Here is a 27,905-nt window from a genome sequence, read left to right as displayed (position 1 = left end):
TTAAAGTTTGAACAATTCTGTGCAAAATATAAATTCCTTTCCCCAAAAGTTGAATTTACCAGATTATTTAATGCATTACCAAAACAATTTATTAATCAGATTATATTCTGATGACAAAAAATTCAATAACTACTAGGGATGCACCGATTGCAGCTTTCTGGCTGATCGCCAATCTTTTAAAAAGCAATTCTGCAAATTCCAATTTTGGCCAATACAATTTTTTTATCTGAAATGTTGCCCAAATTCCAAGAAAGTTGTTGAATTGGCAACAGTGGGGTCACTATTGTAAACTGTAAACATGCAGACATGATCTGAGGGGCTGGTTTATCAGTCAAACCTGTCTCACAGGATAGCAGGTAAAGTGGCCGATTTTAAGACCTTTGCTGAGGTAGATAAGATTGGTGGGTAAAATCAGCTTCACACGTAAAAATCCATCGATTTCCCAAAATTAAAGAAATTGGCACCAATAAATCGGTGCATCCCTAATAACTACACAATTAGAAGATGTCTAAACAAAACTTTATTCCCTGGGAAAATAAATAAAAATAAGATTCTTTGCAAATTTAAATAAATAACTCTTTATTTAAAACTCCTCATACAACCAAAGGCTAAAGAAACACACTTTAAAATTTTAAATGCAATTTACCGCTCCAAAGAGCTACTAAGAAATCACTATAATACTGATGACAATAAATGCTCATTCTGTGAAAGTGACATAGAAACAATAGACCAGATCTTCTATAAATGCAATCAAATCAAAATATTTTGGAATTGCTTAGAAAAGTGGATCAAACCAAAAATTGCACTTACTGAATCTATTTCTGGAGATATGGTAATTTGTGGAGTGTTATTAAAAAACAAAACAATAATATAATCTAATATTTTGTCTGGCAAGATGTTTTATTCATAAACAAAAAGTTCTAAGATCGTCCCCAGGTTTTGACATTTTTTAAATCTGAATTCCAGTTGTATTTGAAATCTCTGAAATGTATTGAAACATATGAATACCTGACTAAAAAATGTATGGCATTGTCCACCAATGCATGTTAACACTAAAATATGAATCCCCTTGTTGTAGTTTATTTTTTAGGCATTTGTTTTCCTTTTTCCAAGTCTGCCTCTAATAAAAACAAAACAAAAAAAGCAAAAAAACATGTCCACAAAACCAGACTGTTCCAATGCCAGATTAGCAGAATTTTGTCACAAAAATGGTCATGTCATCTTTATTTCTTACTTGATTTCTATAAAATATGGCTTAAGGTAAAGTTGAGAATATTGCTGATGTTTTGACATGTAGGGTATGTATTCTCCCTAGATATAAATCTATAAACAGTTTTGTTTATAGATGTGGTCAAGATGCAAGAGAGGACTAAGTCAATTTCTCTTTAATATTGGTTAATAATTTAATATAGTTTGTTAAAATTTAACAAACCATGGCTCCTATACTTTATGAAATATTTGATCCTTTTTGATGATTGTTATGGATATCGCCACATTCTACAAACAAACGAGGCAATTAGTCCAGTTTTTGTCGTTTATTAAAGGTTTAAAAGTGACAGCGGTTTCAGTGCGCCACAGCAAAGGGATAACGGTTGTAAAACAACTTTAAACCATTTATATTTTGCTTTTCCTCGCTCTCTGTGTCAGCTTTACTCTACACACAGACCTGTTGCTGCCATGGCAAGAGACACAAAACCTCATCTAAACCCACAGAGCAGAGTTTTCTGCTCCGGTCTCCGATCCACTTGCAGCTGAAGCCAGATCTTCAGTTGAAGGTCTGGGTTCACTCAACTGAACTCAGACCGAGGTTTTTAGGAAGACCAGTGTTCACTTTTTAAGTCTGGATTAGAGTTTGATTGCGCGTTCACACCTCCCCAAATGAATCGGACTTTCTAGATGAATGGTCACACTAGACACAAGAAAGAACAAACTAATTAAACTAGAATCATGAGAAGAACTGAACTAAAGTAAAATAGAAACAAGGCTGATTTAATCAAAAACACTAAGGTACACAGAATAATAATGAAACTAGAAATCAATAAATCAAAACCCCAAAACAACTCAAAATGCATTGTTCATTAAGTAAAGTTCAACTCTGCTTAATCTAATGAAAAAGGGCCATCCTAGTAAGTCCTAAAGTTCATCCTACCTGCTGCATTAACTTGTTACATGAGATTCATCACAAAAAATGGCTTAATGAACATGTTGCTTAATGCATTTGGATACCTGTACTATGCTACGTTGTGTTTGAATGATTATTTTCTTCATATATTTATCAGCCACTGCTTAGCCTTTCTTTCCCCTGTTTGCTGTCTCCCTTTTAGAGATTGGGGTTTTGTCAACATCTACTTAACCTTAAAAGGCTAGCATCCAGTTATACTATGTTACATATTTACATGCTGGTGCACATTTTCTGCTCTACCAATTTCATTTCGGTTTGTTCTTGGTTATTCACAACCCCAGCATTACAAAAAAGTTCATGCAAAAACTTTGAAACATATACTCAATGCTTTTTCTGAATCTTTTAATCAAAACATATAAACAAGTTTCCAATTGAAAATTAAAATTTGCAAAAAACTTGGAACTTTAATATACCATATGCATTCTCAAAAAAATGTGTATGCAAGACATACCTTGCTAACTTTATTAGCAAGGTAGGTCTTGGCAAAAGGTTTTACTATTCCCTCAATGTGAATTTTTGATAAGTGGGCTGTGATTTGTAGAACTCAGTGGCAGAAATGATCAGCAAAAAACATGGCATTTGTTTGCTCCGTCATCTGGTTTTAAGCTTTCAAAGTGTGTTGAAGACTATTACTATTTTTTCACTCTTCATGTACTGTTTAACATTTCAGAGGTTTTATTGATTTGAGCATGTTGGAAGATGTCACTCATATTTCCTGTGACTAAACCTATAAAACATTTTCAATTTAAAAATGTTACCTTTATAAACTTTGAAGGTTTCCTTTAAAATAATTTAAAAAGCCTTACATACTGTTCAACAAGGCAAGGTTTAGAACTGCAGATAACCAAAATAAGACACAAATTATTGTTTATGAAAACTAAACTATTCTTAAGAACGTTTAAGTCTGGTTACATTGTCATAAAAGAGTATGGCTCAGTGATTAAGTAATTTCATGCAATCTGTCTCAAGGTTAGGTTACACAACTGCAGAAAGATTCTTGCAGAAGAAACATTTTCCTGATGTAAGATATTCAGTTTTCAGCTCTACTAGTTTTGTCACTTCCTGATTTTCCGGCTTAAACATTTTGCTGACAGTTATTAAGTAAATAAAACACCTTAAATAAAAAAAGTTACAGGTAATTATAGTAAGAGAAATTCTGAAAGTTTAAGCGATTTCTGATACAATACTTGCTTTTTAATTTTTATTATGCTATCTAGCAACACAAAGCCAATTTTGACATGTTAATTCATTCAAAAAAAATTATGTCATACAAATCTTCCACATCATTTACTACCAGCAATCAGGATTTTGGTTACACACATTGCTGTGCAGAAATTCTAGAAAGAGTTATGTACACAGCTCACATTTAGAATCTTTTAAGTCTTAGTAGGACTGGTTAAATGTTGCAAAAACATCCTGTCCATCTGAAAATGAAATATTCTTACATACAGCTCTTTAAGTAACCATTTCCAGTTAACTAAACTCAAACACATATAGATAATATCTCACAACTGATAACATATATGAGCTGCAAGTTGGTCATTTTATCACATACCAAGTTTTTGTATAATTCAAAATATTTATTTTGCACTGGTTTTTCTTGCTTAGGTTAGGTCCACTCACTCTACTTCCTTCTAATGGGAGCTTTTTCATTCTCAGGAGGTCTGTCCACTCAGAGGGAATCTGTGCACTTTCCATGAACGGTACAAGTAATTGAACATTTAAAATGATGAACTAAACCATGTTGTGACAAAAATAAATTTAAGTTAAGTTTTTGCTCTCTTTCCATTTAACTCATCCAGGAAAAATAGCAATAGAGAATGGCAAGATCAAATTGCCTAGGAATCTGAAAACTATTTACTATTTACCACAGAAAACTTTAAAATAGGCATTGAAAGGTGTAGAGGAATGTGGCTCAGTCCAGTGAAATAATATCCGACAAGCTACCTCCAGTCACTTCTCCAGTGGAACCTCCTGTGACGACTGGTGTACTGTGGATGGAGGTGGCAGTATGACCACTGGCATTGAAGTTGCTGCTGGAGGTAGAGGATACCAAACCAGAGCTAGTGCTGGGTATGCTGTGCAGGCTGCCTGAAAGGTTTTCCAAAAACATTTGGGGCCTGTAATGCTGAACAAAAGAAGAAAAAACAAGTTGAGCTCCCTTAAAATCTCTTTAGCACAGATTTGCAGTCGCACATCTTAAGAATTTCATATGATCCTGAGCTATTAATGTACTAATCATTTAATGCTTATTCTAGTATCACACCTGTTCAATCACGTTGAAAATGTTCAAGATTTTTTTGGTGAATATTACAAAAATGCAACGTAGGTGAATATTCTTTCATAATCTGTTCAAGTGGATATCAATTTTTCTGTTGACTATTTTTCCTGATAAAAAGCTTAAAAATAGGGAAGAAATTAAAATTTTACTTTCATTTATATTAATGGATTCTAAAGAGGTTGTTATTACAGCTTAAAAATTCAAAAACATAATCAGGTTCAGGAGACAAAACAGGGTAGCACAGTAAGAAAAACTGAATTTAGACAGGTGGCTCATCAGATCGTTAAGAGTTTAAAACCATTAGTGTTAAGCGACCAAAATAGAAGTGGTGCGTTTTAACAAGTTTATATTCCTTTGAATGTTTATTGTTTGCATTGATTGAATTTTAATTGTAACTTAGCACGTTCAATAAAATACAAAAAATAAATAAATGAACAAATAAATAAATAAATAAATTCTGACTTTCATGTCACTTCGTTTTAGATGTTCTACCTTTCAAAAGCCTAGAGAGTTAAGTCAAAAAGCTTTCTGTGCATTGAAACTGGCAGGTCTGTTGATTTGCAAAAGTAGGTCCTCTTGTCCAATCTCTGCAAAGTTTGGGCAGAGTAATGCGGTCTTCATATTTTTTAAAAGATCCTGACGGTGTGAAAAAAAAAAAAAAAATCAAGAAGACTCAGAGAAAAAAAAATCCCCTACTCTGAATGTCTGTAAGAGATAGCTTAAAGACCAAAAAATGTCTTCACAGGTTATGTCTTCATCACACTACAAATACATCCATTTTAATCATGGAAAGGATCCCCAAGCAAAGGGATTTTGAAAAGTAGAAAAAAGTAATATTTGTCGATGTGGGGAAAAAAAACCCAGACTTGATGGTCCAGATGGTGTTCTACATAACAACGGGGTTTCAGGCTGGGCAAGCTGCAGCTGGTTATATGGGGTTATATGGAGATGTTACAGTAACTGTTCCTCTTGACAGAGGGTCTTTGTTGGTGTGGTGATTACTGCATCTTTCAACAGGACAATGCTGAAGTTCACAATGCATGCCTGTAAAAAGGACTTTCCTGCATATTGTCATCCTTCTTTTGGGCCACCCTGCATGTTCATCTAATGTAAATACAATTTAAAACATTAAATGATGACTGATGGCCTAATATAATGAGACATGGATCAACATTACCAAACAGCTGATGGGAAATAAAACTAGTCTAAAAACAAAAATAGTGAACTTCTCTAAACTGAGGCCTTTAAAAAAAAAGGTTTTCATTTAAAAAACCTAGCAGATTGTATCGACCTCTCACACCATGGAGAAGTATCGACTCCATGAAGGGGGGTCGATACCCTCCAGGGATACCCTCCAGGGATAATCAAAACCCATGGTTAAGGGTTTTGATTATCCCAGTGATCCTAGGACGTATGCTGTCTGGGGCTTTGTGCCTCTGGTAGGATCACCCAAGGTAGACAGGCCCTATGGGAGGAACCAGACAAAGCGCAGCCCGAAGACCCCTTATGATGAGTGAGACTATTAGTTCCAGTGTTCCCTCGCCCAGACGCGAGCATGCTGCTGGCCAGATAGTTGAACCTCGGATTCAGTAAGAGCAATGTGGTTTTTGTCCTGGTCGTGGAACACTGGACCAGCTCTACATCCTCACCAAGGTCCTGGAGGGTGTGTGGGAGTTTGCCCAACCGGTCTACATGGGTTTTAGTGGACTTGGAGAAGGCGTTCAACTGTGTCCTTTGGGGAGCCCTGTTCTCCAGAAATATGGGGTACTGGGCCCTTCGATACGGGGGTGTTAGGTCCTTGTTGATAAGTCAGGCTCGTTTTTGGTGAGAGTTCAACTCCGCCAAAACTGCCCTTCGTCACATTACTTTCATGGACAGAATTTCTAGGTGCAGCCGAGGTGTGGAGGGGATCCGTTCTGGATTGCATCTCTGCTTTTTGCAGATGATGTGGTCCTATTGTCTTCATCAGGTCGTTACCTATATCTCTCACTGCAGCGATTTGCAGCTGAGAATGAAACGGCCGGGATGAGGATCAATGCCTCTAAATCCGAGGCACCCTTTTGCGGTCTTGAGCTGGAACAGGGTAGAGTGCCTTCTCCGGCTCATGGGGGATGTCCTGCCCAAAGTGGAAGAGTTCAAGTATCTCAGGATCTTGTCTCCCAATCTGTCTGTTGGGAGACCAACAGACAGATTGGCGCAGTGTCTGCAGTGAAGCGGGTGCTGTACCAGTCTGTCGTAGTGAAGAGAGAGCTGAGCCAAAAAGTGAAGTTCTCGGTTTACCGCGTGATCTCTGTTCCTACCCTCATCTATGGTCATGACCGAAAGAATGAGGTCATGGATCCAAGCAGGGAAAATGAGTTTTCTCCGTAGGGTTTCTGGGCTCTCCCTTAGAGATAGGGTGAGAAGCTCGGTCATCCGGGAGGAACTCAGAGTAGAGCCACTGCTCCTTCTCTTTGAGAGGAACCAGTTGAGGTGGCTTGGGCAGGATGCCTCCTGGACACCTCCCTGGTGACGTGTTCGGGGGCACTCCCACCGGGAGGAGGCCCTGGGGAAACCCAGGACACACTGGAGGGACTATGTCTCTCGGCTGGCTTGTGAACACCTTGGGATTCCCCCGCGGGAGTTGGAGCATGTGGCTGGGGAGAGGGAAGTCTGGGCCTCCCTTCTTAAGCTGCTAACCCTACGACCCAACCCTGGATAAGCAGAGGGAGTGAGGATGGATGGATGGATGGATGGATGGATGGATGGATGGATGGATATATGGATGGATGGATGTTGTATCGAGTCATTCACTCCTCGTGGATGAACATGTGGCCACAGTGGACAATCGCATTGTCACTGACTTTCCAGTAATCTCTCATGCTGAGCATGCATTTAGAGACAAACTAGTATGAAAACTCCTCTTTAAACAGGAAGCAGAACATGGCTTTGTGTGAATGGACATCTGCCACAACCTACTAGAGTTTGAGACAGGGCATACACACAAAAACGAAACAGAATGCTAATGGTAACACTTTATTTGAAGGGGGGTGAATAAGACTGACATGACACTGTCATAAACACCTGTCATGAACATGAATAAGCCTTCATGAATATTTATGACTGTTGTCATAAAGCGTCATTCGGTAAATTTTGACACTTTTAATACAAAGTTGACATGATTCAAAATGCCTTTGTTATGACAACTTGACATTAACCAAGAAATCATTACTGATATAAATTTGTTATAAAAGTATTACTGATTGCACTTTAAAAATTAGGTAACTTTATGTTATTAAAGGTAAAGTTTAAACAGTAATGATTTCTTGGTTAATGTCAAGTTGTCATAATAAAGACATTTTGAATAATGTCAACTTTGTATTGAAAGTGTCATAATTTACCGAATGACGCTTTATGACAACAGTCATAAATATTCATTCATGTTCATGACAGGTGTTAAGTCATGTTTATGAAAGTGTCATGACAGTCTTATTCACTCCCCTTCAAATAAAGTTAAGACTTTGCTAATGCTAATCTAGGAGTACATCAAATATTTTTATTAAATTGCCTGCTGTATTTGTTTCGTCTGTTAGTCCTGTATCCTTTTACATTTTGAAGGCCCATTTATGATATTATGATCCAGCTATAGGAAAAGACAATACTTCTGACTTATCCTGGTTTTAAGATTTTGATTGGGAGTGCTTTAGTAATTTTACAGTAGAATCTTTAGGACTGTCTGCTGCTTAGTTGACTATATGACAATTTAGAGATAGTGTGGTATTTCATCCATTGACCTTCAAAGTATTAATAAAAGCTTTGATTTTTCTCTTAATTTTCCAGATTTATATATTTTTTATCAAAGCCTGGACATGACAAATTAATAGACATTATCTGATGAAAAAAAACCTCACTAAGCTTACCTGAGGATCTGTTGGGATTAATGAAAACAAATCCAGACCTGTAAGTACAAACCAACACAAAGTTAATGGTACTCGTAGTTAGGGGCTGTGCAAATATCTAAAGTTGGGCACATTTTACTAACTTACTTTGCAATTCAGTAGGAATGGAACTTAGGGTAGATGGGCGGAAAGGAACTGCATATTCGGCAATCGCTGAGGTAAGGTATGACTGTTCCAGGCCTGGAACATTCGGCATACGAAGAGAGGGCTGGTACGTCAACACACTGACAGAAAACAGAAAAATGGGAACCACTCAGGATCACAGTCAACACATCAGATACTTTGTGCTGATATATTTTATCAGTGAATTCAAGATTTCTTCTTTTAATAAGAGATGAAAAATTGGAACAAGAGCAAAATAGAAAAAAATATGAGAAGGAGGAAACCACCCAGTTTTCCCCCCAGTGTATTATTTGCTTGTATCATTTTTTTAAATAAGCCAAACAAGCATCTCTGCTGTGCCTTTTACTGGCAGGGCAGAATTATTCCTGAAGATGGGTTCATAGTTTTTATAGTTGATACATTGAACTGGGAGTGTGCCTCTGCGCATTGGCTGCTGTAGCGGCTTGATCTCTTAAGTTTACATCGGCACGGATTGTGCACACCTGCTTTCACTCAAACTGGACACAGGCTGACTCGTATGGACATTTATATAATTCTGTGAGAAATCATGTTTCTTTGGAGAACTTATAAAGGTATGAGTCAAGTTTAAAAGCCACATGTGCATATATTAGGACAACTTGTCTCTTAAAGCTTGGGCAACCAAAACAGTCTCTGTGATGCTTATTAAAAACTCAATAGGCATGAAATGGAAAAGCTACAGAATATATCACTCATCCAAATTATTGGAATCAGCTGTTCCAATCACTTCCATGGCCACAGGTGTATAAAATCAAGCTCCTAAGCATGCAGAATGTTTATACAAACAATTGTGAAAGAATGGGTCGCTTTCAGAAACTCAGTGAATTCCAGTGTGGAACTGTGATAGGTTGCCACCTGTGCAACAAATCCAGTCGTGAAATTTCCTTGCTCCCAAATATTCCAGTCAACTGTATTATAAGAAAATGGAAGTGTTTGGGAACGACAGCAACTCAGCCACAAAGTGGTAGACCACATAAACTGACGGAGTGGGGTCAGCGAATGCTAAAGTGCAAAATGCCAAGAGGTCGCCACCAGCAGAGTCCATCACTACAGACCTCCAATCTTCTTGTGGCCTTTTAGATTAGCTCAAGAACAGTGCGCGGAGAGCTTCATGGAATGGGTTTCTATGGTGGAGCAGCTCCATCCAAGCCATACATCACCAAGTGCAATGCAAAGGATGCAGTGGTGTAAAGCACACTGCCACTGGACTCTAGAGCAGTGGAGGTGCTTTCTCTGGAGTGACAAATTTTGTTTCTCCATCTGGCAATCTGATGGACAAGTTTTGGTTTGGTGGTTGCCAAGAGAACAGTACTTGTGTGACTGCACTGTGCTAATTGTAAAGTTTGGTGGAGGAGGGATTATGGTGTGGGGTTGTTTTTCAGGAGCTGGGCATGGCCTCTTAGTTCCAGTGAAAGGAACTCTGAATGCTTCAGCATACCAAGACATTTTGATAATTCCATGCTTCCAACTTTGTGGGAACAGTTTAGAGCAGGTCCCTTCCTCTTCCAACATGACTGTGCAACAGAGCACAAAGCAAGGTCCATAAAGACATAGATGGGAAAGCCTGCTGTGGATGAACTTGACTGGCCTGACCTCAACCAGTCAAGTTTTGGGACGAATTAGAGCGGAGACAGACAACCAGGCCTTCTCGTCCAACATTAGTGTGTGACCTCACAAATACACTTCTGGAAGAACGGTCAAAAATCCCCATAAACACACTCCTAAACCTTGTGGACATGGTATATACGCACACACACACACACACACACATATATATATACACATATATATATATGTGTGTGTGTGTGTGTGTGTATAGGGCTGTAGTGACACAATAATCTCACGATACGATACACGATATTCTGCCCACGATATGATATATATTGCGATATTTAGCAAACGATACAATTCAATACACTTTTGCGATTTTCTGAAAGATTTTAGAGGGACAGAGTGATTTTGGTGACATTTTGTGACTGTTATAGAGTTGGATTGAATTAATTTAACTGAAAACTGATTAAAACCACCAACTACACAATACCTGGCTCTGGTTGGACATGGACACAGACTTAAAGTCGACAGCTAGACAAAATGGATCAAAGAAGTGGTGAGAAAACATGTTTCTTTTAATTGAAGCAGTACAAACTGTAGCTTACAAGCATTTGTAAAGTAAATAAAGTGCACCAAGTACTCTGCTCTGAATAGTTTGATACCTTTTTAACCGTGACACTTAACATCTGAAGGAATCACTCTAAGCCAGATGACCTAATCACTCTCCTGGTGAAGCAAGCAGTGAGTGAGCAAGGTGACAGTTAGATGTCACGATACTTGCGGATGAATATCAATTTTTTCTAAGAAAATATCGATATATATCGCAATATCGATATTACACAGCCCTATATATATATGTGTGTGTGTGTGTGTGTGTGTCTCTTAAAGCTTGGACAACCAAAAGCGTTGTCCAAGAAAGAGAGAGAGAGAGAGAGAGAGAGAGAGAGAGAGAGAGAGAGAGAACCCGCGGAGGGTGAGAAGGGAATGAAGGGAATGAAGGGAATTTTATTTATATATATATATATATATATATATATATATATATATATATATATATATATATATATATATATATATGTATGTATATATATATATTTTGGTGCAAATAGTAATATAACATGCTGAAGGTGGTTGTGAATACTGAATAACTATGTGTAAAGATTTACATACAGCATCTTTTTAACAGATCTATTGATGTTAATCAAAGCACACTTTAAATTCAGCTTACCCTTTAGCATGAATTTCCTCATTCTTGGAGATGTAAATGCACTGTCTCTTAGATGGGGGGGTTGTGCTTGTATCATCATCATCATCATCAGAAGATGAGGAGCTTTCTAGTGTCAGATCAATTACATCAGTTTTCTTGTTGAGATTGGGTTCCACAGGATGGACTACCACTGATGACTGGTGTAAAGGAGTTGTGGCTGAAAAATAATGTTAAAAATATTAAACATGCTCTATTACCATAAACAATATTTTATTCTTAAAATATTGTTTTATTCTATGTTAAGCACACAGTCCCAGCCTTCCTTTTATCCACCTCTTTCATTATTTACATTACGAATGCATGATATATCGCTATTAACATTAGTATTGGCCTATCAATTACTCATTTTTATTTTTATCCTGATGACCTTCGTGTGTAAGCTTTGGAAAGGGGTTGTGGGACCGACCAAGTGGCATTTGTCTGGGTATTTTAAAGTGATCCAGTACAGAATTGGGGGTATATGTGTAAGTAGCAGCAGAAATTAGAAAATTAGAAAAACTGCAAATAACAACAGGAATGAAAAATAGTTATTGGGTTTATTGAGAGCAGTGATGGTTATAGAGCCTGAATGCCCTCCTGCACAGTCGGGCTGGGACTCAGTTCAAACCTGAGTCTGACATTTTTGCATTAGCACTTAAGAGTCTGATTCCTTCCTGCTCCTTGAATCCTAAATGGATTGTGTCTGCAATGATGCTTTTTTACTGACACATACCTGTTTTCACCTGGTTTGTACATCAGCTTTGTGCGTGCCATCAAGTTTGCACCAGTTTTCATACACATAAACCTTTTAAAGATTAGACCTCAAGTGTGATTCCAAATTTTTTCATTAACACATTAAAACACCACTCTTAAAGAATGGCATTTTACTTAATTCCAGCTAGTGAAGTATTTGCATCTCCCAGAACGCCATTAAGAATTTTCAAATTAAACAAGAAATTGGGAATCGGAATTTGCTTGAAGATGCTTTTTTATTTAGGCAGTTCTGTTTTGAACTTAGCTATCAGTGATCTCTGGAGAACAATGGTCTGAGGATTTTTTAACAGATGTCTTGAATAGCACTGATCTTTTTAGGCTCCATCAGTCTGTGACCTTTAGTATTTTGGGAATCATTAGTATCTGGTGGGAGCATCTGCTGCCATAAGACTCTTTCAAATTTTATAGTCTTATAAGAAATTTCTAAACTTTTTGAAAATTTTGATAATTTTTTGAATAACTTTCTCTGATAGTGAAAGTGATTTTTAAGAAATTAATTTGCATTTTATTGCATGACATAAGTATTTGATACATCAGAAAAACAAAACTAAATATTTGGTACAGAAAAGTTTGTTTCCAATTACAGATGTCAGATATTTCCTGTTCTTCTCAACGAGGTTTGCACCAGGGCTGTAACAATTCCTCAAATTATTTGAGTACTTTGATTATTACAATTCCTTGAGCCAAATTATCTGCCTCAAAGCTTTGTTAAATTATGTTTTTTTATTTAGCATATCATGTGATTCTTTGTGTTGCGCAACACCTTTACTTCTGCCGATGAATTGCTGACGAATGATAAGTGTTAGCAGCATAACATTCAATTTTCAAGTTCGGTCAGGGAATACAGAGTTATTTCATTGATTTATGATAATGGTTTTTATCATTTCAAGCAACCTTACATTGGCTAGAGCGATGCCTGGAGTACAGCAGTCTTTCTCCTCCTGGAGCTGCTGCCTGGTGGCTGCTTCAGAGTGAACGGCGGGGAAGAGCGCAGAGGGTGTTTTGTTACAGGTGAGAGCAGATAGACTGAACACAACGGCTGGCTGCGCTGTAATTGATCCTTAATGTAAGTGTAGCTTTACAAACAAACCGGAAAATAAAGTTACCACAATCCTGGTCGCAACAAATGGGTAATGGAGTGCAACCTGGCAGAACACAGCTGGTAGATGTGCTTCTGCATGTGACAGAGGAGCCAAATCCAGCCACTCAAATGGATATAAAAGCATGGGCAAAGTGAGTGTTCATCTATTAAACTGACTGAAGATGGATACATAAACTAAAAGCTGATGCATCAACATTTTTATTTTATTTTTTTTACAAATGTCTTTGTGAGTCTGGCTCTTTATTATTAAATTGAATATATTTTCAGATTTTCGAACATTTTTTGTCCAGGTTAACTTCAAAAGTGTGCTATTATTGTTACAGGTAAATTTTCTAAACTATAGAAAACTGTTAGGGATGCTGAAATATGAAAATGTAGGCCTATATCTGATAATACTGCTGTTATAACAGTATTTACCAATTTTTTTTAATCAAATATTTTTTTTTCAATTACTCTATTAATCATCAGAATAACATATATACTGTAATACTCAATTACTCAATCATTTACAAAAGCCCCAGTTTGCTGCAGCAGGGATTTTGGAGAACTCTTCCATAAAGATCTCCAGATCCTTCAGGTTTTGGGGTTGTCACAGGGAAATACAGACTTTCAGCTCCCTCCAAAGATTTCCTATTGGGTTCAGGTCTGGAGACTGGCAAGGCCACAATAAGATGTTTCTTACTGCAACAGTGTCTTCATAGGCATGCCTAATAACTCAATTAGACAGTTGTAGTTGATCAGGAATGCTGCTATTTGCGTTCTTACGGCATGTCTTATTGGATATCTTCCATATTTGCCTCACAGAGTGCCTGTCAGTCAGTGGCCTCAAAACACCCCTGTAGTGTCTCAGTGACCTCCTTTGACCACCTCCTCACTGTCCTCGTAGTTGCAGGCTGTCTCTTCACCAGAGGTATATAACATGGGCTGAGGTACACCAGGTTATGATTCGACCATCCGAGTGGATTGAGGGGAGAGGAACTGTATGCATCCTTTACGTTAGCATACAGCAGTCCAGAGTTCTCTTCTCTCAGGTGGGACAGTTCAAACACTGGGTGAAATTGGACAGGTTTCTATCCATGGTGACATGATTAAAATCAGCTGAGAAAATCATGAATGCAGTAGGATGCCCAGTCTGAAAGCAAGCTACTCTGGAGTGGAGGAATGTAAACAGTCACCACGACAACATGGGAATATTCGCGGGGCAAGTGAAATGGACGTAGTCCAACTGCCAAGAGTACAATGTCAGGCAACAGATTCGCTCCTTGACCGTTATCTTAGCAGGATTGCGCCAATGGTTGTTTACTAAAATGGCAAGCCCCCCTCCTTTCCGCTTACCATTCTTGGTGCAATCCCCATCGGCCCAAACAGCCTGGTAGCCCTCAATGGAGACATTGGCATCAGAAATGTCCGGGTTCAGCCATGTCTCCGTCAAACACATTATGCTACATTCCCCATACTTGCTTGTCTCCTGGCCAGGTGGTCATGAAGTGGTCAAGATGGACAATTCCTCCATCTTGTTGACCTTTGATCTTATGTTGCCCATAGTAATGGAGGGGAGAAACGGCTTATATCTCCTCTTCTCCATAAGCTTCTGTGGTTTCTTTCTTATTGCTCTCCTCTGCTGTTTGTTTCCTCCTCTGATTGATGTGTCCTTCTCCACATCTCTTCAGGGATTTCGGTGGGTCTGGACACCATGCCGAGTGGCTTCAGCGCAATCAGCTGATCCGTGGTATAAACGAAGCAGTCAAGTTGTTGTGCCCAGTAGTATTTGTGTCATTTGTATTATTTGCAGATGACAAATATATTTTTGTTGGAAATCATATGGAAGAACAACTAAATAATATAAACAAGAAAATGAACAAACTGAAGGTGTGGTTTGATGGTAACACGTTATTAAATTTGATTAAAACTAAAATAATGCTATTTGGGAATTGCAGAAAAGTTCTGAAATAAAAATAGAGATAAATGGAGTAAATATAGAAAGGGTTCAGGAACACAAATTTCTGGAGTTATTATTGATAAGGTTAATTGGAAATCACATATTCGATATATCCAAAAGAAAATATCAGAGTATTTTCATATTGAATAATGCCAAACTGTTGGTTGAAAGAAAGCATGACACATTTTTTACTGTTCCTTAGTATTACTGTACCTCAGTTACCGTGCAGAGATATGGGGCAATAATTATGCAAATTTATTACATCTATTAATTAAACTACAAAAAAGAGAAACATGAATTGTCAATGAGGTTACCAATCTGGATCACACAAATCCATTACTTATACATTATAAATTATTAAAACTTACTGATTTGGCAAGTTTACAAACAGCATGTATCTTATTTAAAGCACAAAATGAACAATTACCCGAAAATATTTTAAAAAATGGTTTTCAAGAGAAGGATTTTATAATTTCAAAGGAAAATACAAATTCAAAGTTTGTAAGATCAAAACCACAAGAAGTTTTTGCGTTTCAGATTGATTCCACAATCAAACTGTTCCATAGTTTCACATCACAATGTGAAACTATGGAACAGTTTGATTGTGGAATTAAAACAATGTACAAACATTAAACAATTCAAACATTAGTATAATTATAACTGTCTGGATGTATTATATTACATAGCATTGTTAGCGTCATTATGATTACTTTGTTGTTAATATTAGTTATTATTAGCATATTACTGAATTGTATTAAGCAAGAATCTGAAAGTAGAATTAAGGTTTTCTGATGCCATGCTTATAAATAGGATGAGATCATTTTGTGATGTTCCTGGAGATGGGATGGGCTTAATAATTTTATACATCTATCCACTCTGTTTGTTTTCATTGCTGTAAATTTAATTGTAACTTGGTGTGTTCAATAAAATACAAAAAACACACACAAAAAATACAGCGAAGAAAAAGATCCAGACTCTCTTTACCACCATTGTAGAACAGGATTTTCTTGTACCTTGAAAATAAAATTATGAAGGAAATATAAAAAAGTAAGGAAAAAAAATATAAGCAGGAGTAACTGCAGCAGACTGAACACACTGTGGTGCATGCGCACTAAGCTTTTCAATGATGTCAAACACATGGAAAGAATAAAATATGGAGTGCATTAATAACATTTTAGGGCTATCTGTAAATTGTTAGAATAATGAAACGAAAATGTCTATTTTTGTTTCATTATTCTTCCAATTTACAGATAAAAAGAAATTATTTTCTCCACCATTAAATATAAAAATGTTTCACCTATTTCTGTCAGTTGTATTCATCTATTGTATTTATTTGCCATTATTTTAAATTAAATCAAAATATCAGCTGTTGATGTGTGTGCAAAGCATTATAGATCACAGAAAACAAGAAACACTGCCACTACTGTACACGTTGAACTTTGAGCTCATGTGACAGAAAATAAACGGTCATTTACATGCTCTACCTTGTAAACCACTAGCAGGTTTTCTCAGATGATTGTCATGCTGGAAGTCCAACCACAACCCATCTTCAGTGCCTTTACTGAGGAAAGGAGACTGTCATCTTTGTAAAAAGCATCCGCAAAGAGTGATGTTTCCACCTCCATGCTTCATAGTTGGAATTGCATTATTGGGGTTGTACTCATCCTCCTTCTTCCAAATACGGTGAGTGTAGTTTTGACCAAAAAGCACTATTTTTTTTCTCATCAGACAACTTGACCTTTTCCAGAACATCCAGATGGTCAATGGCAAACATCAGATGGGTATGGACATGTGTTGGCTTGAGCAGGGGGACCTTGCTCAAGCAAAGCCCCCCTATACTCCTGTCCCCCTTGTCCTTGCATGGGCTGCAGGACTTTAATCCTGCACCTCTGTACAGCCCTTTAAGTTTGGTTCAAAAATATTTTAGTGGTTAGTCTGAATTTAGAACTAGTCTTTGTTAATGGTGAACATGCAACAAATTAACTATTAAATAAGGAACTTATGTATGAATTACACTGGATATTATTAAGGGGTGTCAATGCGTGTAAGGGAAAATGCATGCCTTTTGTACTTTTTTATTCTCAAAACCTATGCATATCTTTCAATTCACTACTTTCCACTATGCAACACTTGAATAGTTCTAAAAAAAAATTCAGAACACACAGAAGTTTGTGGTTGTAGCATCGCAAAATATACAAAAGTTCAAACTGCATGAATAATTTTGCAAGACGGTATATAACTAAATTCCAATTATTTATTTTCCTATTATAATTATTATACTGGTACTAAGTGATTAGAGAATATTATGTACTTACATTCTTCTTTTCCAACTGAATGAACAGAGAACTTGACCGGATCCTTCTTCGGTCTCATTGGGCACCAGGTCCCGTCCTCTTGAAACTTGATTTCATCAACATCTGAGCAGTCATTAAGGATCTCCAAGAATAAACTGAGAAGAGAGTAAAATATTCACTTAATTCACTACCCTTTTTGAATAAATTTGTCTTTTCTCTCAGTTAAGTCAAAGTTTATTTCGACATCTCATTTAAAGTGACATTAGCTACCTGGATCACCAGTAGCTTAAACATTGAAATATAATAAAGCAATAAAAAAATAACCAAATAAGTAAGAAATAGCTAAAATAAAAAAAATATTTGTACAACTGTTGAAGTAAGGGATGGTATCAGGTTAAAGAAGGAATCCTGTTGGGTCTTTTTGGCCTGTGGAACCCCACAAGCAGTTGATGGTACTAGTAGGGCAAGTGATAAGTCAGTAAGTCAGGCTTGTTTCCTCTATGAAGGCTGCCCTTTTTCACCAATTCTGTTTATAACTTTCATGGCCATAATTTCTAGGTGCAGCCAAGGTGTTGAGGGGATACATTTTGGAGGCCTTAGGGTCGTGTCTCTGCTCTTTGCAGATGATGTGGTTCTATTGGCTATATCAGGTCACAATCTACAGTTTTTGCTAGGGCAGTTCACAGCTCACTGTAAAGCAGCTGAGTAGATGAGGATCAGTGCCTCCAAATCCAAGATCATGGTCTTGAGTCGGGAAAGGTTAGAGTGCCTTCTCAAGATCAGAAAAGAGGTCCTGTTCCAAGTAGAGGAATTTAAGTATCTATGTCACTCTCATGAGTGAGGGAAAAGTGGAGTGGGAGATTGATAAGTGGATTGGGACTGTATCTGCAGGTATGTAGGTGCTGTAACGGCCTGTTGTGGTAAAGAGATAGCTGATTAAAAAGGTGAAACTCTTGATTCCCTGGTTAATCTACATTCCTACCTTCATCGATCTGGATCATGACCGAAAGAATAAAATCGCTACAAAATTGAATCAAGATGCTGCAATGAGTTTCTTCCGCAGGGTGTCTGGGCTCTCCCTTAGAGACAGGGTGAAAACCTTGGTTGTCTGAGAGACATTCAGAGTAGAGCTGCTCCTTCTCCATGTTGAGAGGAGCTGAGAGGGCTCTTAGCTATCAAGAAACGTGCGTCTTGGAGCCGTGGACTAACGTTTGTCTGTGTCTATGTAATGCACCAGTCCAATGCTATGATGTCTACCAGAAATTGAATACACTGTAAACAACCATCCTCCACTACAGGGCAGGCCCAAGGCAAAAGCAAACTAAGCAGTCACTTGGGGCTCCGAGGCCACTTGGGGGCACCCTAAGGGGAAATTATTTTTGGGGTTTTTTTTTAGTAATGACTTCTATGTGACTATATTAACAAAAACACAATTTCTTGATAAGGTTGTGTTTTATTTTTACAATAATATATATTTGATAATGTATGTCATTTCTTATATGGACACTAAGAAAAAATAAATTGCTCTTGGGTGGTTCTTGGTGGTTGTGGTAGGTCAAGCTTCACCAGTAACATGAGCTGCTGTGCAATGTGAAATGTGTATCCAAACCTACAAGGCACCGGTGGAAGATAAATTAGCAAAACAATGTCATAAAAAAGGATTTATCCTTCATGGAGAGAGAAAAGAAAGAGAGAATAGTTAACAAAGGCCAAGATAGAGGTATGTTTGCATGTCTCTTGGTAATGTAATGTTTACCAAAAAGATTTGTGAAGCTGCTAATAGAAATGTTGCTCAACAGCAATCTTGAACAGTCCAGTTCAACATCTAAACATTTATGCTAGAATGTTTGTATTTGTGTGAAACTGAATTTTAACTTAAAATGAGTTGATTCTCCTGGTTTGTCCTAAATATTTGAGGTTTTTCTTGGCTTAAAAACAACACTGTTTTTAAGCCAAGAAAAACCTCAAATATTTAGGACAATATCAATATTTTTTGATATGTTTGATAACAATTATAAGTTCTCAATCACTGACATGTTTTGAACAAAAATGTTTTTTTTACAACAGGTTACATGGCTACTGCATTAATATATCAGTGAGCTACTCTCAGCTGTAGTTGGCAATATGTTGTTTGCTGCTCATAATTTATGTGACTAAAACAAACCTTATTTTTTAATCAACTTCTAAGTTATGTGAAACTTCTCCTGGAGCACTGCTAAAATTGTTTCAAGGCTCAGAATCAGCCCAGTACTGGTCCACATTCTCAGGTGAGAAAGACTTGCCTGGTATAAATTACATTTTTTGTTATTGAAATTATGCCAGAGTATTAATTTAATCAAAATACATCATGAATATTTGTGTATGTATTCCATCTTAAGTAGGGCTGCACCGATTGCAATTTTCTGGCCAATCACCAATTATGATCTTTAAAAAGCCTAACCTGCCAATTTTGATTTTGGCCAATACCGATTGTTTTTTTTTTATCTGAAATGTTGCTTAATATAGCAAGAAAGTTGGCAATAGCGGGGTGACTATTGGCAAGAGGCTACATTAAAAGAGTAAAGGTTTTGTGCTCATTTCAAACCACTATAAGTATTAAAAGAGATGCATTTGCTAGTTTTCATGTCAAACTTCCATATACTTACATAGAAAATTTTACATTTCTTAGGAAATCTTGATCCCTTTCTAATAAATAAAATGAAGACTCGCTTTACATTTACAGTATACTTTAAAAATTGTCTTAAACATATACAACCTTAAAGGTAGTTAAAGATAGTTAGTGTCAGTAAAGGCATCTGTTTGATGCCCTAAGCAACAGCTATCCCTGTAACCTCAAAATGTATCCATCTGTGGGGCTTACCAGCCAGAAATGACCAAAAAACAAGACGGCTACACCTAAAATGATGATGGAAATCTTAAGCGTATTATGGTGAAATAAGAATACATACCATGTGTAATTTATTTGAAACCCCCATAAAAAATCTTTCTGTATTTTTATAGCTGTTCAAATAGTTACTTAGAGAGTCAAAGTTAAAGAAGTCTATAAACATATGTATATTTCACTGACCTACTCAGACCTTGAAAACAAATTAAATTTCAGAATTTTAAGATGTGTAACTAATTAAAGTAACATGATTTTACAAACCCATCAATAATGAGATTCTCATAATCAGCTTTCTTGTCACACACAGGACAGATCCAGGTAGGTTTCTTTTCATTCATCTGCAGGTAGAGGGCAGCATCAAAGCACTGTAGATGAGAGCATGTCACAGCTCTGCACGGGACTGTCAGTCGCATCTTACCCAGCTTAAAACAACAGATAAAATAAATTAAATCAAAACATGAACAAAAATACTTGCTTTAATGTATTATACTTTGTTCGGTTTGACCAAAAAACAAGACAGCTGTACCTAAAATGATTGAGTAACTTAAATATGAAACCTAACAAACAGAAAAGCTAAATGTTATTGTGTTCATGTCATAAATGCAATGAGAACAAAAGCATGTTTATTTTTGATGAAAGATAATCAGATATATAATCCTTTCTTAGAACACTCAAAGACGCTTTACAATGAAATCCGTCATTCCCATTCATGCAAAAACGTATAATATTCTAGGTACTTGAAGGTTTGGTTAAACTTTTGGTCTGGAAAACTCTGATTCCAAGTTTTAAAAAACTTATGGTTGTAATTTTCTATTTGGATATAGAACAAGTTATTTAGTAAAATTGTGGAATTTTTTTTTACCAATAGCTACATTTGTGCACTATGTTTGGGTCAGGTCAGTGCCAAAGGAAGCATTTCCTAAAGCACTATAGACCATAAACACATCGCTCTGACCTCTTATATCATGAAGGTTATGGAGATGATGATATGGGCGCACCCAAAGACACAGGTGGGTGAAACCCAGGACCCTTTGCAATTTATACATCTCCTGCAGAAGGTCTATTCCTCCTCTGATATACCTGATACTTTATCTTTGTTGAAGGTTGATTCTCATCAGCCTTCCAGCCAGAATTAATACGTGAGAAGCTCAAAAAATGGATGTGGCTGCATCACGTATCACCTGGATCCTTGACTATCTGACAGTTTGTGAGGTTATAACCATCTGTTATGTAAAAACGGAGCTCCTGGGGAACTGTACTATTCACCACCGACACTGTGGACTTTAAGTACTGTTCCAAACTGTGCAATCTGAATAACTACTCAGAAGACATGGCTATAATAGTGTGTTGAGAGGGACTGGAGGTGGAGTACAGGACTTTGGTGGATGATTTTCTGCCATGGTGCTGAGAGAACCAACTCCAGTTAAAAGTAGACAAGACCAAGGAAATGGTCATCAGTTTCTGCCATAATAAAAATTCTTAGCCCCCAGTCTCCATTTCAGGAGCAGAAGTGGAGCAGGTTCAATCCCACTAGTAGCTCTGTGTTGACTTGGACTGGAAGTTGCAGTGGGCCATGAATGATGACATACTCTACAAAAAGGCCATATCCATCCATCCATTTTCTTCCCCTTATCCGGGGTCGGGTCGTGGGGGCAGCAGCTTCAGAAGGGAGGCCCTGACTTTCCTCTCCCCAGCCACATCTTCCAGCTCCTCCAGGGAAATCCCAAGGCATTCCCAGGCCAGCCGAGAGACAGTCCCTCCAGCATGTCCTGGGTCTTCCCCGAGGCCTCTTCCTGGTGGGACGTGCCCAAAACACCTCACCAGGGAGGCGTCCAGGAGGCATTCTTACCACCTCAACTGGCTCCTCTCGACGTGGAGGAGCAGCGGCTCTACTCTGAGTCCCTCCTGGATGACTGAGCTTCTCACCCTATCTCTAAGCGAGAGCCCAGCCACCCTGCGGAGGAAACCCATTTCGGCTGCTTGTATCCGTGATCTTGTTCTTTCGGTCATGACCCAAAGCTCATGACCATAGATGAGGGTGGGAACGTAGATCGACCAGTAAATTGAGAGCTTCACTTTTTGACTCAGCTCTCTTCACCACGATGGACCAGTACAGCGCCCATTTCACGGCAGACGCTGCGCTAATCCGCCTGTCGATTTCCCGCTCCCTTCTTCCTTCATTCGTGAACAAGATCCCCAGATACTTAAACTCCTCCACTTGAGGCAGGACGACTCCTCTGACCTGGAGAAGGCACTCTACCCTTTTCCGGCTCAAGACCATGGCCTCGGATTTGGAGGCACTAAGTCTCATCCCGGCCGCTTCAGGTGTTCAACACGGTCAAACGCCATCTCCAAGTCCACAAAACACATGTAGACTGGTTGGGCGAACTCCCATGCACCCTCCAGGACCCTGCTGAGGGTGTAGAGCTGGTCCAGTGTTCCATGACCAGGGCAAAAACCACACTGCTCTTCCTGAATCCGAGGTTTGACTATCCAGCGGACCCTCCTCTTCAGGACCCCTGAATAGACCTTACCAGGGAGGCTTAAGAGTGTGACCCCCCATGTAATTGGAGTACACCCTCCGGTCCCCCTTTCTGAACAGGGGGACCACCACCCCAGTCTGCCAATCCAGGGGAACTGCCCCCGATATCCATGCGATATTGCAGTCGCGTGAGCCAACACAACCCTACAACATCCAGAGCCTTAAGGAACTCCGGGCGGATCTCGTCCACACCCGGGGCCCTGCCACCGAGGAGCTTTTTGACCACCTCGGCAACCACATCCCCAGAGATTGGAAAGCCCAACCCCAGGCTCAGCTTCCTCCACAGAAAGCATTTTGGAGGGATTGAGGAGATCTTTGAAGTATTCTGCCCACCAGCCCACAAAGTCCCGAGTTGAGGTCAGCAGCACACCATCCCCACTATAAACAGTCTTGGTGTTGCACTGCTTCCCCCTCCCGAGACGCCGGATGGTGGACCAGAATCGCCTCGAAGCCGTACGGAAGTCTTTTTCCATGGCCTCTCCAAACTCCTCCCACACCCGAGTTTTTGCCTCAGCGACCACCCGAGCCGCATGCCGCTTTGCCCGCCGGTACCCATAGGCTGCTTCTGGAGTCCCACAGGCCAAAAAGGCCCGATAGGACTCCTTCTTCAGCTTGGCAGCATCCTTCACCAAAGGTGTCCACCAACGGGTTCGAGGGTTGCCGCTGCGACAGGCACCAACAACCTTGCAGCCGCAGCTCCGACAAGCCGCCTCGGCAATGGAGGCACGGAACATGGTCCACTCAGACTCAATGTTAAAGCTCCATCACACAGGGGATTCCGCCAGACGTTCCCAGCAGACCCTCACCCTGGGTTCCACGTCCCAAGAGCCAGCTTCTGCAGCCGAGGATCAGACCGCCAGGGTCCCCTCCCTCGGCTGCCGCCTGTAACACACTGCACCCGACCCCTTTGGCCCCTCCGACAGGTGGTGAGCCCATTGGAAGGGGGACCCACGTCTCCTTTTCGGGCTGAGCCCGGCCAGGCTTCATGGTAAAAGCCCGGTCACCAGGTGTTTGACATCATACACCTGGAGCCAGGCCCTCCAGAGTGGGGTCCTGGTGACCCACGTCCGGGCGAGGGAACGCCAGATCCAAAGTTGGTTTCCGTCATAAGGGGTCAAAAAGGCCATAAGCAAACTTTGTATGCAAGCCCATGTCCTTTAATATCTGCAGTAGGATGCTCTTCATGTTTCATTAGTCAGTGGTTAGTTCCATCTTCAATGCAGTGGTGTTCTGGGGTGCTGCAAAAAAGACTTAAACTCATTAAGGGTGAGCAAGTGGCTCCATAGTCATGTTCGAGAAACCAGTCTGAGATGATTCGCGCTTGATGAGATGAAGCATTATCCTACTGGAAGTATCCATCAGAAGATGGTACACTATGTGTAAAGGGATGGTCAGCAAAAATAACAACACCACCACTCAGGTAGGCTGTGTCATTGACACGATGCTCAATTGGTACTAATGGGCCCAAAGTGTGGCAGGAAAATATCCCCCACACCATTGCACCACCATCACCAGCCTAAACCGTTGATACAAGGCAGGATGGATCCAGGCTTTCTTGTTGTTGACCCCAAATTCTGACCGTACCATCTGAATGTTGCAGCAGAAATCGAGACTCATCAGACCAGGCAAAGCTTTTCCAATCTTCTATTGTCCGATTTTGGTGAGCCTGTGTGAATTGTAGCCTCAGTTTCCTGTTCTTAGCTGACAGAAGTCAGAGATGCTCTTCTGCATACCTCGGTTGTAACAAGTGATTATTTGGGTTACTGTTGCCGTTCTATCAGCTCAAACTAGTCTGGCCATTCTCCTCCGACCTCTGGCATCAACAAGGCATGTGCGCAGAGGCACCGCCAGAAATCTTGGGCCCCATGACAAAAGATTAGATTGGGCCCCCCCCCCCTTCGCAGCTGCTGTTACTGTTTCTTGAGTCTATCTGACCCATCAAAAGCATCACAATTTTAAAGGCTGACAACTGCCTTGCTTTCCTTGGTCCAATATTAATACTAGCAAAATATTTACTGCTAGTGAATTTTACATGCAAAAGTCCACATACTGCATGCAAATAGGTTGCTTACTTTTTTTTATTATTAGTTTTATCTCATTGAAATGTCTCTTCCCACTTGCAACAGTCACAGACAACGTGCAAAATATACATAAAATAATCCAAACTTCTAAAAAAAATGCTATGTAGTTGCATTTTATTCAAGCTGCAGTATGTAACTTTAATAAAAAATGTTTTCTCTATATTTGCTAAAGTTGTCCCAATGTCGTGACAATTTATGACAGAGATAATCCGTGAAAACAATTAATCTCCTCCACCTCCTCCCTGAACTACTGTTAGCTATAAATGCACCGTTCTGACCAAAAACAACCAATCAGAATAATCTTTTCACAAATTATCTCTCATGTCACACCATCACAACACAATGACAGTTCAAACAAATATGTAAAACAATATTTTTTATAAACGTTACATACTGCAGCTTTAATTTCACTTAGGTAGAGGACGGGTCAGGATGGACGTGGCAACATATATCTGTAATTTAAATGCAAGCTAAGGTAAAACTGTTTGGCCTGGCTGCAGACCAGTCAGGAGGCTGTTTTTTTATCATCATTTTATAAAGATTGAGTGAATTTCTATCAGCAACAAATGCATTGTTTTTGTTGTCTAATTGTAAAAAGAGAAGACACAGAGAAATCCCGATGATTTCCTGGAATAATGCTAACTACGTTGTCATTGAACACAGTGTTGCTCACCATTTTCACTGGGACGGGGGTAAGTGGTTTATGTTGGTATCGGGGATTAGAGCTGCCTCTGACTGACTCACCTGTTGTCAAGTGTGGTAAAATGTACAGGGACAAGTTAAATATATGAATATCTTGGTATTTCTTTTCCTTAATTCATTAAAAGCTATGGAGGCAAACAGTAGTCTGTAGCTAAGCCAACTATGCTAAATGGTTGATAATCTCACACAGTCTACTCACCTCTCGGAGAAAAACTGTTGCAAATGGACACTCTTGTCTTTTTCTCTCTCTTATCTTTCTATTTTTTTGAAAACTTGACTATTATTTTTCTAGGCAGCATAGTTACTGCCACAGTCGTTCTTGTCTTGTACTGACTGCTGCTGAAAACGTCACCGTCAAGCATGCTAAGCAGGAATGAACCATTTAACGCAGATACGGGGGGAGTTCAGTGCAAATATGGATGTGTGCTTTTAGGTCTGGGAGGGGTAACATTAAATTTTTACAGCTAAAAACAATTTAAACATGCATGTCTACATGCATTAAGTTGCTGCCATGTGATCGGCTGATTCAACATTTGTGTTAAAGAGCAGGTGTACCTAATAAAGTGACTAGTGAATGTGTGTATGTAGGGAATTCTGAGAGTCTCAGTTCCCATTCGAGATAGAAATGTTACTTTCCTTATATTGAGTGTAATACAGTTTCAACAAAGAAAAATAAAATAACTTTTTTTGTACTGATACAAGTATTTCCTTTAACTATTTTGGTGTCCAAACAACTGTGTTATCTTGTATTTTTATAGTGTCAATTTATACAAATGCTTAAATTACCGGACACATGAGTGACACCCGAAGACTTGTTGTGGCAATCTCACTGTCTGGATCTGCTGTTAGCTTCTCCTTAACTGAAACAAAGAAGGAAGAACATATTACAAAGTAAAGTAATATTTGCTTATGAAACAAAAATCAAAATTAACAATACCATTTCTTATAATCACAACAACAAACTCAGTTAAAAAACAAATATAACAATAACAACCCACTTATATGCCATATATATATATACATATACACATACATACATACATACATACATACATACACACACACACACACACACACACTCTTTTGTCCCTCGTGTAATTAAACTCGTCACCTCCTCATTGGGGTTGGGAAGGAGTAGTAACAGGAGTACAACAGAAACAGGGGGACTGTTTGTTTAAACATTTTGTTAAATGTTTTTTTATGTCTAAAAAAATTTAATGTTTTTCAGTATTTGATGTATACCCAACAGTGCTGTGTGGGAGATGAAAATTACAATTTAATAAAGTATCTATCTATCTATCTATCTACCTAATTTTAACAGTTGAAGATAGTTTTATTTGATTGCAATATAAAATGGCACTATGTGGCTTTAAAATACATAATACCTCCCCTTTAATTTTTCATTATCAGAGTGACTATTCCTGACAACAAGCAAAAGTATAACTTCTTCTTACTACACGTAGTCTGGTAAAAAAAAACAGCCCCTTGTCCTCTGCTTTTTGCTGCATACAGTCTGGACTCCGCTATTGACAAACGATTGTTTCCTGGAACCGTGGATTCTGTGGTTTTAAATGTTACTCAATCACTAAGATTTGTTTGTGATATGTGTATATATATGCATGCAGTTCGCATTGTTTACCTGAAATTGCTTGCACTGTAAACAACCATTCTCCAATGCGAAGACTGTGCTGTAAAGCAAAATTTGAATAAAGCAGAATGCATAGGAAGGTAATGCCAGCGTAAGCCATACTAAATCTGACAGACAAATCTGTTTTTGATTGGTAGTAGGACCACATATGTACAGTGTCTTGCAAAAGTATTCGGCCCCCTTGAACTTTTCAAACTTTTGCCACTTTTCAGGCTTCAAACATAATGACCTAAAATTTTTATTCTTTTTAGAAGAATCAACTAGAAGTGGAACACAGTCGTGAGGTGGAACAAAATTTATTGGATAGCTCTTGTGAAAGGCAGTTTTCAGCTTTTTTCACAAATCCTTGATTGGATTCAGGTCTGGACTTTGACTTGGCCATTCTAACATCTGGATACGTTTATTTGTGAACCATTCCGTTGTAGATTTTGCTTTATGTTTGGGATCATTGTCTTGATGGAAGATAAATCTCAGTCCCAGTCTCAGGTCTTTTGCAGACTACAACAGGTTTTCTTCCAGAATGGTCCTGTATTTGGCTCCGTCCATCTTCCCTGTCCCTGCTGAAGAAAAGCAGGCCCAAACCATGATGCTGCCACCACC

General features: G+C 38.8%; 1 protein-coding gene across 2 annotated transcripts in view; it reads right to left on the bottom strand.

Annotated features, from left to right (window-relative positions):
- Window positions 1–2,507: 2,507 nt before the first annotated feature.
- The window catches only part of pias2 (protein inhibitor of activated STAT, 2), a 42,140-nt gene continuing 16,742 nt past the window's right edge, over window positions 2,508–27,905 (bottom strand). The window contains exons 8-14 of one of the 2 annotated variants that reach the window (XM_088009188.1): window positions 26,444–26,517; window positions 20,594–20,754; window positions 17,470–17,603; window positions 11,322–11,517; window positions 8,489–8,625; window positions 8,363–8,400; window positions 2,508–4,310 (exon numbers count right to left, since the gene is read on the bottom strand). In XM_088009188.1, coding sequence (XP_087865314.1) covers window positions 4,098–4,310; window positions 8,363–8,400; window positions 8,489–8,625; window positions 11,322–11,517; window positions 17,470–17,603; window positions 20,594–20,754; window positions 26,444–26,517 — 953 coding nt within the window. In that variant the 3' untranslated portion in view covers window positions 2,508–4,097. The remainder of the gene's footprint in view (window positions 4,311–8,362; window positions 8,401–8,488; window positions 8,626–11,321; window positions 11,518–17,469; window positions 17,604–20,593; window positions 20,755–26,443; window positions 26,518–27,905) is intronic. The other variant, XM_088009189.1, reaches the window with a different exon arrangement.

This window comes from Poecilia mexicana, unplaced genomic scaffold (assembly GCF_051168715.1).
Source record: "Poecilia mexicana isolate PSO_F unplaced genomic scaffold, ASM5116871v1 scaffold_9, whole genome shotgun sequence".
NCBI classification, from domain to species: domain Eukaryota; kingdom Metazoa; phylum Chordata; class Actinopteri; order Cyprinodontiformes; family Poeciliidae; genus Poecilia; species Poecilia mexicana.
Note: the sequence above shows the minus strand (reverse complement) of the source record. Positions and strands in the feature narration are given on the sequence as shown.